Below are 16,721 nucleotides of genomic sequence, written 5' to 3'. Positions count from 1 at the left end.
AAAAACGAAGCTTAGGTTAAAGACATAGAACAAAAGCTTGAAGTCAAAGAGATTCCGAACATTTATTTACGTAAACAGTTTATGCATCACAAAAATGTTATTAATAACTTCTGTTTCCACACAAGAAGTCGCATGTAAGTTTGATTTAAACCAGTTTAACAGAGTAAGGGTGATTTTCGGCTTTTGTTGCATTGTGTTGTAAAACTCCGCAAAGTGAAAAAGTTTAGAAACCATTGCTGTGGTAAAACCACTATCGACTCCAAAAATAAAGGTTATAGTGACAACGACTACTTTACTTCGTATTATGAAGGGTTCAAAAATTGGTTGTGTTTCAGAAATATACTGATACCGATATGTGGATATACTCATATACCAATACTGATAGCGTATAAGCTGTTTGGCCTGTAATGGTGAACATAACTATCGTTTTCTATTTAGCACAGTGCTCTTCAACCGGGGTTCCGCGGAACTCTAGGGTTCCGTACAACCCTCGCAGGGGTTCCGTGAACTTTAAGAGTCGCACAGGGGTTCACAGCGGTTTGGTGTAGCAATTCAAACAAGAATGATTCATAATGACATTGTTGTTAACAGCAATATGCTCGCCTGTACGATTAGCTAACCTTGGTTACACCATTGATCAATTGTGACGTAATAAACACAGTCTTGATACACTTTGGCTAAGTTGCAAAAATGTAGAAACGACTGATCCAAGCAACATGGCAATGCGTTTCAGTGAATCGTTTAATTGAAGTCAGTTTTGCGCTTGGGGTGTGTTAAGTAAAATGTATGTTTTTTTGATACTTGTACTACATTAAAATTATTTTATGGGGGTTCCGCAAAGTTTGACAAAACACTTTGGGGGTTCCGTGCCACTAAAAAGGTTGAAGAGCACTGATTTAGCACATGTTTTTGTTTTTTTGATAAAAACCTCAAACTTTGGTTTAGTTTCTGATTCATGAATGAGGTCTTTGTGTAAAGGTTACAATATAAACTAATGGACATTTTGTGCACCTACAAAGTCTAACGCAGTGGCACACGATCACACGGTTTAATAGTTAGTTTCATGTCTTTTTTCCATCATTGGTGTGCCCCTCTTTTTTGAAAAATAGCCTATCGCGTCCAAATAACCGACAGTAATGTAAATGAAAAACGTAAAACTTACCCACCCGTCGGGTGGTTACCAATTTTAAACACATAGATGAGTATCATTGTCACAAGATTACACAAAACTCGAGTCAGCAAATTTTTAATGTGATTTCCACAAGATCATATAGCTTTCTATACAGTTTGACCGGACTGACTACTGATGGCAAAAGATCCCACTGGTTGTGTGAAATAAACATTACACCACATGCCACAAAACTGACCCGCCAGTAATTCCCAAGCCAATAGATACGTTGGTGGTTACTGCAGATTCTGTTAACATACGTTGACTGAAAAAAACTCATGTGTGTTTTTTTTTTGCAAAAAACTCATTTGTAGTAACTCGATGTCGTATATGAAGCGTTTTACATTAGCTGAAAACCTAAATATCCAATGTCTCATTTATATTCTACGCTTCATTTTGTGCGAGAAACACTAATTTAAATGCTGATCCCTGTTAGCATGCTCAAGCTTTTTTATATTCAGTCACAACCACGCGTTTAATGACGTTCTGTTTCAATAATACCCACAATCCTTTTCGAAAAGTATGTCTCTGCTAAAACTGACAATCGTCTAACACGAATTATAACACACAAATTAAAACAGGTGATTTATAGCATGCTTAACTTTCTCTTGAGTTCTGTCATGTGGCGCGACAGCAAGTAACTACCAACCAGCGGTTAGAGCAACAACAGTCATGTTATTACGTGACACCAAAACGTTGAATGGTGGATGAACGAAATGGTAAAATGATACAGGGACAAAAGGAAATAGAAAATCAACACAAAAGCAATTTCTCCTAAACTAGTAGCTTGACTAAGCTTTGTGAATTTTGGGTTTAATATAAATAAGTTGTGTTTCTACACTACCTTATAAGTGCACATCAAAACATTGAAAACAACTTGCGAATTTTTGTAACATGAACTCTTTATTGTATTTTGTCACGCATGAGTTAAACCACTGGAAACATTCGTGTCAATTTGAATGAAACGCTCATGCTCGGTACGGTCGTTTTGTGGTTGGAATACAATCCACTAGTAACGTACACCGAAAATAATGACCGACGTTGATAGTGCGTTGAGGCATTTTGTTATTTAAAAAAACATATTTCGCCTTTACTGGGGTGAGCTGTTAATAACGTTGCTAAGTCCACCTTACCGAATTATCAGTAAAACATTTTTATTTTTTGAATTTTTTTTGAATTTTTTCTGAATTTTCTAAGCGCGTTTTAGTGGGCTTAATTGTAATTTATGATCGGAAGACACGCCGGAAAGGCCATTTAAGTTTAGTTTGAAAATACCCGCGAAAGTACTTTTCAGACTGAATCACGTATGTATTATATAAGTGATTGTTGTAGATTTATGTCTTTTTTCCACTTCGATTTTGTCACCGACAGATTAAGGGAACAACTTTTGTTAGTGTTACTGGTACGTGTTGTTGCTTGCTTTTTTATCTGTTTGATTTTCATCCTTGCTGTTTATCTCTGTTGTCACCTACGGCACTGGCTGAGCGTATACAGCTTCATACTTTTAAATTAATATTTTTAAAAATTTATACTAAATAATGCAGTCATTCTACCGCTAGGTGCAGCACTAGTTATGATCTGTTTTCTGCTGGTTGCTAAGAAGATTTTTGGCGTGATTTCGTCTGCCATTGACTATTTCGTTCTTTGGTTTGTTGTTTGCGCTGAAGTGGTTGTGTTGTGTCTTTTTCCGATTATCTTTGACAATCAAGTAATTGCGACGTCCAATCTGGATAGTTTTCCATTAGTTTGCCTACGGGACTTTTCTATTTAATGGACTTTGTAAACATTTGTCCTGGATCTAAATTGCTAGTCCGTGTCGTGAATGTAAATCTCTCCTGCTCTTATGACTTTATATTAAATTGCCTATTTGAATGGACGTTTGTTAAAGTACAAATTAATTTTGATTCAGTGCATACTTCACACTATTATCAGTTAAACAGAAAATTGTGCAGTACGCTTTGTACACAAAATGTAATGTTTCGAATCAAAACGATACTGAACTTAACAGACAAAAACTTAGAATCAACCGAACATCGCTTTAACATACGTTTTTCTGTAACATCGGCTCATACATATCATAACATCGCTAAACACACAATGGAATGTTCTAAATCAGAGTGATGCAAAGCTCAAAATTGTAAATCATGTTACGGACAGTGTTGCTTGTGTTCACAAACAGACAATTTCTTGCCTTTGGTCAGCTGGGAAAGGCGTGTGTGTGTTCAAAACAAGTTTGGAGGCCACAATTATTAATGAAACGAACCCCTAAAAATATTCATAACAAACCGGTACAGGAATGTTTATAATATGAGTAAAACACAAAATACACCAATAGCATTGATTTCATATTGTTTTTTTGACATCGGCGAGCCTTTCAACGTCAAGTTAATAAACAAAAACTGATAACTAGAGTAAGTTACAATAGGGAAACGACCTAAGAGCAAGTACATGTTATATGCGCTCTGTTTTATAAACCGTTTGTCATTGTAGAAGCGGGTTTTCTTAATTAGTTGTTTCGCCTTCCACACTATTTTCTTCTGATACAGCTGGACGAAAAGTAAATGGTTCTTCAGACATTCCAACCGACTTTTTGTCCTTCTTAACTGTATCTAATACATCTGCTTCATTTTCCCCACTACACTCCTTTATGTTACCACGTTGCTGCAGTATTTTTAAAGGATTGAAATTTCGAGGTTTTAACAGCAACCATTGATCTTTGTCGGATTGAGAAGTAAGCGGATCATTATACATTCCATCCATCTTGATGTGTTCCATAACTGTATCTAATGCGTCTACTTCCCCCGGTTTAGCCTCCAAAAAACCCTCCTTTATTTTATCAAGACGCTGTTGCAGTAATTCCAAAAGCATGTCGTTTCGAGATTTTCTCAGCAAAGTTTGATCTTTGTCAGATTGGGAAGTAGGCGGTTCAATATGCATTTCATTCGACGTGGAATTTTTCAGAACTGTATGTGATGCCTCAACATCATTTTCCTTTGCCTCCAAAGTACTTTTCTTTGTTTTATCACGACGCTGTTTTTTTAATTCTAAATGCACATTGTTTCGAGCTTTTATAAGTTTTAATCTTTCTTCTGCTTTGCCAAAGATTTTTTCAATAATTTGCTTACATTTCATTTGTGCATCCAGCACAACTCGTGTTTCAAGAAAATCGATGTTTTGTATTGAAGTAACTTCGGCTGAATTTTTGTACAGCTTATACAACAAGGCATTGGTTTCGCCCTTTTGCCATACTTCGCGTCGCACTTGCCACATTACAACACCCATGAAACCAACTGCGTAAACAACAGCAAGTGCTAAATGCAAGACCATGATCGGAAAAACATATCGTTTGTTTAAAATCATACAGGTAAATGCCTGCCCTTGATAAATGCAATCCCATCTCTGGTCCGAGTAGCTATTTTGAATTATCACAAATCCAATTAAGAATGCGTATGTGATGGAAATGAAGGCTGCAACGATGTTTCGGGCGAAGTAATATGGTGCAATGTTTTCTGATAAACTAAGTTTATAACAGATCAAGCTTTTCAACTTTTGTTTGTCTGCTAAATAAGTTTTGTCCGTTTCAAAAAAGCAATCCGGTTGGATAATATTTTCTTCCGTTGCAGTTTCAATATCAACATCTTGCTTGATTTTGCAGGTTTCCACTAGATCGTAGATCTTTCTGTAAAGCTTGACGGAACTAGCAACCGAGGGCATTATCTCCCACCAGTTGTGTGCAACATACATTACAACACATGCCACTAAACTATTCCACCAGAAATTCGCAAGCCAATATACATGTTGGTCGTTACTGCACATTTCGTTAACGTAGGAAGATTGGAATACTTGAGAGCTGTTTTTTGATCCACATTGAATTTCTACATTTGTGCTTCCGTAGACCAAGTACAAAGATGAGACAATCATTATGGCACTTATCGCCGTTCTGATTTTTTCCCACCAAGGCTTCATCTGGTACTTAGCCAAAACATCTGTGGCATCAAGCATGTCGCCCAGTCCCGTTTCGAAAAAAAACTTAATTCTTTTTGTCAGACCTTTCAGCTATTTTTCTGTACGTTACTTTCCGTTTGCAACTGAATGCTTCTGCAGCTGATTTTATAGCTTTATATCTTCAATATGTTATATGGTGACGCATATCAAAAAGGTTGTTTTTCATTGGATTAGCAACTGTCAAATGTGGCGTGATCAGGTGGGATGTGCTTTAACCTAGCTTAAATATTAAAACCAACGCTATTCGTAACAGCTATCTACCTACAAAGCATGTTATGACGTTGTATCCCACCTTCAGATCGGTTATTTGTACAGTGAGTAGGAAAGTGCGCTTTGTATGTTACTTACCTCTTTGTTTCCCAATGGAGTATTGTTGTGGTTACAAATTATCCTGAACATCAATAAGGTATTTTGTGTTAAGCGAATGACCAGCTGCTACCTTTATTGTACCTTTCTGTTGCGCTGCCTCTTAAATAAATGTTTGCCTCAAAATCCCAAATCTATCCAATAGCGCTGACATACATTGCTTGCTTAGTGCAGGGGTCCTCAACCATTTCGCAATTACGGCCGCTTCGCAGTCCTTGTTTCACCAACGGCAGGCAGTTGCCTACTTGTTTTTGTTTTAAAATCACTGATGTGAAGAAAAAGGTTTACCTTTAAAAAATTTACTATCCCATAACGCCTGGAAAAAAATAATTTCTAACTTGATGCACAGATCAAGTCTGACGACTAGTTTTAACTCTTTATGATGTCATTGTTGTACCTGTTTTTTCCCATTATGTTTACACAATAGGCGTACAAAAGGTCTGACGCACATGGCTACTAGACTGGTCCTGGTAATACTCTTTCCAGAACCACAAATTGTTTTAGAGCAGTTTAAAAATCAAAATATTTAAGACAGTCGCCTATGCATATATTTTAATATACATATCCACGGCCGCGCAAACTTGTGTCTGCAGCCGCATGTGGCTGTACGGCCGCACAGACCTGGCTTAATGGCAAACAATAAAAATGTTTGACGTCATGTTAAATGGGGCGCGAGCTGTTTAGACTAGTTTTTGTGGGTGTTTTTTTCAGGTTGATTAGATTTTTTGTCAAATTGGCTGTTGTATACTTCGTTTCTTCTAAAAGTGTATTGACCAAGTGGTGCAACGTATCAACGGTAAAAACACATTGCATCAGCGTTACAGACCGGATAGGAAACTACGTAGGTGACATAAAAATATGTAGGCAGGATTACTCGAGCTTACGCTCTGCACATGTTGTAAATACACATGTAAATATACGTATCGACGAGTGTTAATCAATTACAGGGATTTGCTTGGCATTTCTGTGTCTTAAGTTCGTTTTGCCGGTGTGTGAGGCTTAATTGCAAATTGATTGTGGTCACTGGGATTTTTAAGTGATGTTTGTCCACCAATCTCATTTTCTTTCACTAAAAACAAAATTCCCGGTGATGTAGAATAAAACGTACGCTTTCACTGTATACATTTTATTAAGCAAACGTTTCGACAAAAACCAAGGGCAATTCATTAGTAATGAATTATACACAAGCGGAAATAAGCGCGTTAATATACACAGAATGATAAAGGAGAAAAGTACCAACCAATTATTATCAATGCTAGTTCATGGAAGTTCTGAAACCGTAAAATTCTGAACTGTCATTCGAAGGATTCAGAAGCCTACCATTTTTTATTATTTTTAGAAGTTTTGCACTTTCTACATCATTATCCCGAAGATCCTTATTGTTGTTTCCTTTACGTGGTGGAACTTCACCTGAACATTGATGCATCACATCCAACAGGTCTTGGGCTTTACGCAATTTGCGCAACATTACTAAAACACCCACAAATCCGACCGCGTGAACAATCACAATTAACGATTGCAAGAACATAATCGGAACAACATATAGCTTGTTAAGTATTGTACAGTTAAAAATCTGATCTTCATCTGTGCAATTCCATTCCCAACCTAGCTTCGCTTGTTGGTAGATTAGGTATATAACGAAGCTTGCGTAAGAAATACAAACAAATACTGCAATGAAGTTTCGTGCGACGTAGTATGGTGCGATGTTTGGTAACATCTTAAGCTTTTTGAAAATAAGGTTTTTTAACTTTTCTTTCTCAAACATATAGGTTTTATCCGTTTCGAAAGTGCCGTCTGGTTCCGCTTTTTGTTCCGTTTCGAATTGCTCCCCAGCTTCGTTTTCGTCCTTACCAGGTTTTTTGTCAACGTTTTGTTTTATTCCGCAAATTTCCATGAGATCATAAGCTTGTTTATAAAGTTTGATTGAACTTGCAATCGATGGTATAACCTCCCACCAGTTGTGTGCAACAAACATTACACTACATGCCAATAAACTGATCCAAGAGAAATGTACAAACCCAAAGACTTGGCGTTATACCTGCAGATTTCGCGTACGTACGAGTGTTGGAATGCTTGGGAACTATTTTGGGGTTCGCACTTCGTAGTTCCATAGACCATCAGATACAGAGATGACGCAATCAACAAAGTACTTGTAGCGGTTCGGATTTTTTCCCACCATGGCTTCATCTGGTGTTTTGCCAAGACATCTTTGACCTCAAGAATGCTCTGAAGTACCATTTCAAACTTGCTACAACTGTACACTGAACGTCAATTGGGATTTTCAAAAGTACTGCCTAGGCTGAAAAACATAAATCGCTCGTTTAAAATTAACGCACCCAGTGGCGCAGTAAGGCGATGATTTACGTGAACATAAATAGTGTCCTCAGCACGATAACACAGGGTTGTCGATATCATAGAGCTTTACCGCGAAACTGACTTAGCCTACACATTATTTCGTAAACTTATCAAACTTAGACGGGAACTGAAACTACGCAAATTGTTGGTTATACATCGTTGCACAGTGTTCAAAGTCTTTAATACCCGTGGAGTTTTGCCAGCGGAAAGTGGGAGAATAACTGTGTGTCGACTTAACAAACATTTCGAAGGCAACAGAGGTGAACGAAAAACTGGAGTGACTGAACAAATATTCATTTCTATCTTATTATATTAGTGTTCACTTGTTATTTTAACACGTCATTAACAAGGAAGTTTTTATTACGTGGTTTTGTTGACCAATCAAATATGCATAAAATCACTACAGCAAAAATGCCACACTAAAAGAATAATAACAATTATCATGAAAAAAGCATTACTAAGGATTACCCAAAATAATGGCGAGTACTATTTCAGGTCATCGTAAACACAAACTTCAAAACATAAAAACGCAACACCAGGACACAAATACCATATATATAGGTAGTGATTTAGCTTACACATTCACGGATAGTTGATTCTTAAATGAGGCTTCTCTCATATAACGATGTGTCTATCTTAATATGAAGCTTAGGAATAGCGTCCAAAAACGTGGAATTTACCCACCTGACCGCTGGTTCCCAATTTTTGAAGCGATGTTGTAACCAAAAGGTGTAATATACAAACCTATGTATGTAGTATTCTATGTTTTAGATTTCTAAGTAAAACGTCCGACTAAAAACCTGCGTACGCCGATATAATGTTTCTAACAAGACCACTGGGTGTTACAGAAGGTTCCTGAATCAAATCGGCAAACTAGACAGGAAGTAAATGTACGCAAATTTGTAATCGTTGCAGTTTTAAAAGTAAGCCTTTAACACCCGGGGAGTTTTGTAGGTAAAGTGGCAGAAGAATTGTGTGCTTGACTTAACAAACTTTCGAAGGCAACAGAGGTGCGGAGGGACTGAACGAATATTCCTTTCTACTTTAGTATGGTGTTTACTTGTAATTTTAACTCATCATAAACAAGGAAATTTGTCAGCACGTGAGTTTGTTGACCAAATTAAATATGGATAAAATCAACCATCAAATCAAACAATTGTTATGAAAAAAACATTACTCAGGAATACCTGAAATAAAGGCGAGTTCTTTTTTGGTCAACATAAACTCTCAAACATAAAAATGCAAGCGAAACTAATATCAATTATACAAGTTTTAATATTCACGGCACTATACTTTAAATGCGCGCGAATCGAAGGATAATTTAGGTAAAAAGAAAAAGGCAACTTGCCCTGCAATGCACCTACTCCACTGTGGGGCACCACACAATTCAGCATAGTTCAGCTTTACGGCATGTTAAATTTAAACACTAATTTTAAATAATAATAAGCAAAATAAGTTATAAAAAAGCGTTACCAGATAGTGCTGCTTCAGCTACAGTTATTAAAGAAATTCCTCTTTACAGCATTTGCTTAAAGTTGTAAACTAGACCAAACTACCGACAGACTAATGTCGTTTAAGTGAAAGATCTAAAACGCCACGTGAACACCTGCCCTTGACCGTGGAATCCTTCGATCGGAACGGGAACTGTTTAAAGTGTAGTCATTTTATCTTTACCTGTTTTCTAACATTTCACTCATGATGAATCTTTAAAGTATTTCTGGATAACTAGGTTTTATGCTAGTTTAATCGTAATCTTGTTTTTGTTCTTATTGTGAAAAACTTTGTGGGAAATGAAGTTGTGTAGGCTGTTTGGATGTAATTAGCCTGTGGGGTAACTGTCTTGGTTTACGACCATCAGCTGATTCTATTCTCAGAGTGTTTCAACTGAACAGTTTTGGACCCTTTAACAGGTAGCATCTTGTGAAGCCAATTAGACAAAATATATATACCGCGATATTCATCGACCGATTTTGTTACCAGGAAAGGTAATTCCTCATTAGTTAAATATTTGCGAAATGGAAATGCTTGGGAGACCAGCTTGATTATGTATAATGCCTTTAATGGGCCTGGCGTACTATGATTAGTTAATTGCTATTTGGAATTTAATTACGGTTTTATAATCGTGGGATTTTTTTAAACAATTTTAAGTGGACCAGTTCACTATGTGTTTGTTGTCCTATGTTTTCCACACTGAGTTATAGGAAGGATCTGGAGTGTTTTTTAATAGTTTGGCAACAATTCATGGTTTAATGAAAGTTTTTTTCTGTTATTTCTGCGAATTAGTCCTAGATTAAGTAATAAAAAGCAAAAAGAGAGAGTCATCCAATTTATTAACAGTAGACCAACCTGAAAGGAGCAAAACTGTAAGTATGTTTCATATTTAATGGTGTGCCTGGTGCCTACAAACTTGCGTTATATTTGGCGATAAAATGTCAAGATTTATGACGATACAATTTATTAGCAGGGAAACTGGAAAAGTACTGAGCATAAAATGGAAAAAATCGCTATATAGTATCTTAATTGATAGGAAGTGGCCTTGACACAAGATTACATGCAACGTAGTCTAGAAATTCTTAATTTTGTATCATCCAATGCTATTTTTTCAAAAACCAATTTAGGCCAAACTGCAATTTAACAGGAACTTATAAAACAAGTAAAAAATAGTACTTGGTTACTACATATTCCTCAACGTTACACAATTTTTTTATACAGAAAAGGGAGGAAAAACACCAGTAAAATATGTTGTGATTTTTGAAACTGATTGTATTAGCATTAAAAAACATTTTGTTTGCATTTTACTTTTACATACAAAATCAAATTCAAACCATTTTTCCCAAATGGTAATCATAATCTCAGAGAAAATTAGTAACCTAAACGACCTCCTCTCAACACAAAAAAACACTCCCAACATTATAGAAATCATACAAACAAGTGCAGATATTCCGACACTAGGTGCCGCACTGGTGGTCTGCATTTTCTGTGTTGTGGTTGTCATGGACGCTTTCATCGTCGTCATGGTGGTCTTAGTGGTTGTCCTGGTCGGGTTAGTTAAAGGGCTCACAGTAATGTTGCCTGAGATAAGTTTCACGTAGTATGTCGTTTTCACTTGAACAATGGTCATGCTGCGTACATAATTAAAAAAAATAAACTCACGACAAGAGGGCATTATGCATAGTATTGATAATGATGTTTTTAAAAAAGTTCATACCAATACTTTTTCCTATAACTTTATGAAAATACTGTTTACATTGATGTATTTATACTACTTTTTCAATAATGAAAGAATATTGGTTTTCGTTTCTTTTATGTTACCACAAACCAAAACGCTTTTGCTTCAAATTATGTTTTCTTGTTTATTTTAATTTAGTTGCTTAGTTAGCTTGGTATACCAAAATAGTTAAACTCTCTAAACCAAAAATTGCCGTTTCAACTGCCACTTACTACACAACGTAAGTAGTGTTGGCTGCCACAGCGGGAGCTTTCCATTGAAACTGAATTGGAAGATCTTTGTTGTTCGCGTTAGAGTGCGTCAACCCCTGACTGAATCGGCATTGTTGATGAAAGTTATTGCGGTCATAAGTGACCCAAATGCCGGACGGTGTTGTTTCAGCCCCTGTGCGAGCTTGCAACAGAATTCCTTTAAATTGTGTTGTGTTTGCATTCCCGGACACCGTAACTGCAAATAAAAGAAAACGATTATGTGATTGGGCCCATGTTTCAAATAGCAGTGGTTCTTAACCTTTTTCCTTGCTGCACCCCTTTCAAGTCACCAACCAATTTTTTCGCACCCCCTTCTGTAATTGTATATATATAGAATGAACCTAACCAACCTTAATGATTCAGCGTCCCCGCAAACCCCTTGGGATTCGCGCACCCCTGGCTAAGAACCCCTGAAGTAAAGGTAACCGATGTTTCAAAAAGTTTGTTAAATGTACTAATGATTATTTTAAAATGGGTTTAGAACAAGGTTTTCGATATTTTGCTGTTGTTTTTAAACTATCTATTGCAACATAAATTCGTCTTTATCCTTTTTTGTAAATAAGATATAAAATGATAATGTAAACCCTAATCTGTTATTTAAGTAATCACAACAACGCAAAATCAAAGTCTATGCTACATATAAATTATATCCTTTCGCCAACAACACATATAATGCAGACCGACCAGTAACTGTTTCACCCGACGTAACTGTTCCCTTTTCAGCAGCTACAAAGTAAGGGCTGTTGGCATTATCTTGAGCCGTAGTACCGTGCCAGGGACTCATGTCGCTACAAGCTGATAAAGGGGCGCCTTCTGGTCGGCTAAGAACCCCGGCAAATTGAAACAGAATAAATAGGAGCTGAAAGTACATGCTTCATGCAAATTGTCGATGAAACTGTAAAAAACAACTGTATTTAAATTATGTTGTTCTTGATTCGAGTTTGATAAAGATGAGCCCTTATATCCGTTGCCCTGCGTTTTGGCTTCAAATTAGGCATAGGCGTTTCCCACAACATAAGTTATTTTATGCCTTTACTTTTTACAGTACAGTTTAATTTATGGTCGAATTTACTTATTTCATGGACAATTGATGGCAAATTTTATATTGTTCATTCAAAACCACTTCACGTAGTCCATTTCCTTTACTAATTCTCCCATTTTGTGGGTTAAACTATTCTGACCCGCTTACGGAAAGGTTTTCACGGATCATACGAAACTTTTTGGCCTCCATTTTCCTAATTTTATACATATTAGTTTAAAATCACTTTCACTGAAAATACTATTACAAAACCTCTTAACTATTCGTGAAGTAACTTGGTCAACTGCTTTAATTTACAAGTAGGCTAAAAGCTTATACCGTATGTGATGTGTAAACATTTGGCCACGTTTGGCACGACTTTATGGAGGGTTGATAACAGAATGTTTGAATTGTTTTTTTTGCGAATTCACTTGGGGCGTGTTAAATCGTGGAGCAAGTCATTTCCTTAGACTTGCGCCATTCAGGCTTTGCTTTTATTGTCTAACTTAAGCCTTTCTGTTGTTTTGTCTTGCCTGAGGTCGCCAAGCACTTTTTTCGCGAAGAGGCAACCCGACTCGGGATGACTTTATCCGCATCATCAAAACTTTTCCTGTGACTTCTGTATGATTTTGTGGTTTTTAGCTTTTTGACATAAAAGCATGAAATAGTTTAAAAAAGGTTTATCGTGCTATGAGACATAGCAATAATTCAAATGTTTTCTGTACGACGTTTGTTAATAAATGTGAACACACTCTGGTGGGGGTCGCGTTGTGTTAAGGAGATCGCAGATTAAAAAGGTTGAGAAACAGTGCAGTACACCAAACAAAAAGCAGCAAACCTTAAGTGTGTTTCAAACCAATGTTATTAACTCTAAATCTAATTGCTTTATTTATGTTTAATTGTGTGCCTAATGCAAAAAAAACTTACTTTCTATTTTACGAAAGACGCCAAGTTTTTTGGCGGCACAATTTATTAGCAGGAAATCGGTAAACTGAACATTGAAGTTTTAAGATGAAATAAAAAAATCGCCAGAAAACTAAACTGATAGGAAGTAGTATTGTCCCAAGATTACGAACAACGTAGTCTGGAAATTCTTAATTTGATTTTGTGCCATTCATCGCGCTTTATTTAAAACAGAAATACACGTAATTTAAACAGGAACTTATAAAACGGCAGTAAACGTATACAAATAAGTTTAAAATACTTCTTGGTTACTATACATATTGCACATCAGTACACAGTTTTGCATCTGACAGTAGAAGGTTATGGGTTTGATTCCCATCTAAGCAACAAGAGATTCGTTAGAAATTCAGTGGCAAACATGAAGTACAGTGGCCCTAATGTGACGTTATATTACTTTTTGTGAAAACTAAACCTATACTGACCAATTTGCTTACAAAAATTATTTGTTTGATACAGAAAAGGGACACAAGTAAAATCCGTTATAACTCGTGAAACTGATTGTCTTAGCATTAAAAAACATACTTTTGCATTTCCCTTTTACATACAAAATCTAATTTAAATCATTATTCAAAATCATAAGTCATTTGGTCGGGAATAGTTAGTAACCAAAATGACCTCCTCTCAACACAAAAAACACTCCGAACATTATAGAAATCATACAAACAAGTGCAGATATTCCGACACTAGGTGCCGCACTGGTGGTCTGCATTTTCTGTGTAGTGGTTGTCATGGATTCTTTCATCGTTGACATGGTGGCCTTAGTAGTTGTCATGGTGGGGTTAGTGGTTGTCATGCCTGCCATTGTGGTCGTCATGCCCGTTGATGCGGTTGCCATGGCAGCGTTGGTAGTTGTCATACCAGCATTGTTAGTTGTCATGGGCATCGCAGGAGGGGTAGTTACAGCAGTCGGAAGTGTTGTACTGGATAAAAGTTTTTTGTCAAAATATAGGCTTTATAAAAAATATTTTGCATTGAAACTTTTTATTTTATCGTGTTAATCAGGCTCATTAAATTAAAACGTATTTAAATAAATCATAGTACGCCAGGCCTATTAAAGGCGTAATACCGAATCAGCCGGTCCCCAAGCATTCCCATATGGCAAGGCACAGGCTAGAAAAATCTAAGGCTGCGGTGGGAGTCGAACCTACGACAGGAGTCTTTGAATATAGCTGGAATGTGTATTTCAGAAAAACGAAAGTTGATTGAAGTATTTTCGCTAGTTATGCAAAATTGCGCATAATAATGAGCTTGTGACATTACAGACAAGACAAAAAGCAGTACGATTGTGCGCGAACAATGGCATTTTTGATAGTTGTCATTCAATAAAGCCTATTGTTTAGCAATGGAGACAGTCTTAATGGAGATTTCTCAATTCTCTTGATTTAAACTTATTCAGTGGCACAAACTGACGCTAAATAAGATTATAGAATTACTTTAACCGCTTCGCGGTCCTCCCAAAATTGCATCACGGACCCCTAAAGGACCTTGGACCCCAGTTTGGCAACCGCTGATTTGAACAATTAATGTCGTTTATGGAAAGGGTAATGTCGTTTATTCAATCTACTAACTGCAACGTGCAAACACAATTTGTCACTTTCAATAATTCCTGTTGTCACGTACCTGGTAGCTGGTACAGGGCTCACCGCAATGTTGCCTGAGAAAAGCTTCACGTAGTATGTCGTTTTCACTTGAACAATGGTCATGCTGCGTACATAATTGAAAAAAATTAAACTCACGACAATACAGCATTTTTCAAAACTTTGATTGACTTGTTACGTGTTACAAAGTTAAACTTTTTTAGGTTTATTCCATTCGTTTTTCACATTTAAACTCCAAAGCCAGTTATTTTTTATTTGAACTATTTCCGCTTACAGCTTGATTAGAATATAACTTTGTATTTGTTTGTTTATGTAAGATGACGTATTGAATGTATTGTGCTGTGATTGACTATTTACTGTTGTGCATTGCACAGTAAGTTTGAGAACCAATTGCAAAAAGGCATTTTGCATGGTAACATTTTGATATACCAAAATACTTAGTTTGCTTGATATACCAAAATAGTTAACCTCCCCAAAGCAATTTTCGCCACTTACTACACAACGTAAGTAGTGTTGGCTGTCACAGGTGGAGGGATCCATTTGAATCGGACCGGAAGATTTTTGTTGTTTCCGTTAGAGTGTGTCAACGCCTGGCTGTTATAGCACGTGGTATGGTAGTTAGCGCTGTCAAAAAGGGTCCAAGTGCCGGACGGTGTTGTCTCAGCCCCTATACGAGCTTGCAACAGAATTCCTTTGAACTGTGTTGTTCCTGTATTTCCGGACACTGTAACTAAAAATAGAACAGACCGATAATGTGATTGGATTCATATTCCAAGTAAAGTTAAAGGGTTGAGTTAAGTTCGTTTGGTGAAGGACAACATAGCGACACAATAGCACTGAGCAATCACCAAGCTGGAAATAGCTGCGCAACGTTAAAACGTTATGTAGCGCAAAACAGTGGAGGGCACAGTTGGTGGATGATGGCTGAACGCGCTGCAGCTACACCGTATTATAGAGCGTAATGTGACTGGGGCTCACAAGAAAGAGAGTGGTGCAGTGCGAGTATACGCGACTGGGGGTGGGACGTTGGTGGGACCAGTCGAGGAGGACCATAAAAGAACTAACCACCCGTGTTAGGAAAAGTGGGTGGGGTCGTAACAAAACGATTTGTTAGGTCAAACGTACTAGTGGTTATTTGAAAATAGGTTTAAAAGAAGGCTCTTGAGATTTTGCTGATGTTCTTGTATAATATATTGCAGCATGGACGCGTGTTTATACCTAGTTTTCCCAAATCGGGAGATGAAAAGATAATTCAAAAACTTAACTGTTATTAAAAATCAATGTAGATTCAACATATATACACTTTCGCCAACAACACAAATAATGCAGACCAACCTGTAACTGTTTCATCCGACGTAACCGCCCCCTTGTCTGCAGCCACGGAGTAAGGGCTGTTGGCATTATTTTGAGCCGTAGTGCCGTGCTGGGGCATCATGTTGCCACAAGCTGCTGAAGGGGCGCCATCTGGTCGGCTAAGAACCCCGGCAAGTTGAAACAGAACAAATAGGAACTTAATGTGCATGCTTCCGTCTAAGTTTAAAGATTTAAAGAACCGAATACAACTTCTTTTTAATTTATCGATGTAACTGTAAAAAACAACATTTATGGTGATTGGTGTGTTTCTTGATCAGAGTTTGATTAAAGATGGGCCGACATACATGCTTTACTGTTTGATACGTTGTCCCAACTAACTTTTTTTAAGCAGGTTTTACATGTAAAAGAAAACAAAGAAACACAGTCGTACTAAATCGCAGTTAAATAACGCAAC

The 16,721-nt window shown here is 37.0% G+C and overlaps 1 protein-coding gene across 1 annotated transcript; it reads right to left on the bottom strand.

Annotated features, from left to right (window-relative positions):
• Positions 1-13,373: 13,373 nt before the first annotated feature.
• LOC145204997 (putative defense protein 3) lies at positions 13,374-16,532 on the bottom strand. Its single transcript, XM_080077620.1, has 4 exons — positions 16,289-16,532; positions 15,449-15,683; positions 14,976-15,059; positions 13,374-14,275 (listed from the first exon to the last, which is right to left on the bottom strand). The coding sequence occupies exons 1-4, from the start codon at positions 16,473-16,475 to the stop codon at positions 13,954-13,956; spliced, it is 828 nt and encodes a 275-aa protein (XP_079933746.1). The 5' UTR covers positions 16,476-16,532; the 3' UTR covers positions 13,374-13,953.
• Positions 16,533-16,721: the final 189 nt, after the last annotated feature.

This window comes from Phallusia mammillata, chromosome 8 (genome assembly GCF_965637545.1).
Source record: "Phallusia mammillata chromosome 8, kaPhaMamm4.hap1.1, whole genome shotgun sequence".
In the NCBI taxonomy this organism is placed as follows: domain Eukaryota; kingdom Metazoa; phylum Chordata; class Ascidiacea; order Phlebobranchia; family Ascidiidae; genus Phallusia; species Phallusia mammillata.
Note: the sequence above shows the minus strand (reverse complement) of the source record. Positions and strands in the feature narration are given on the sequence as shown.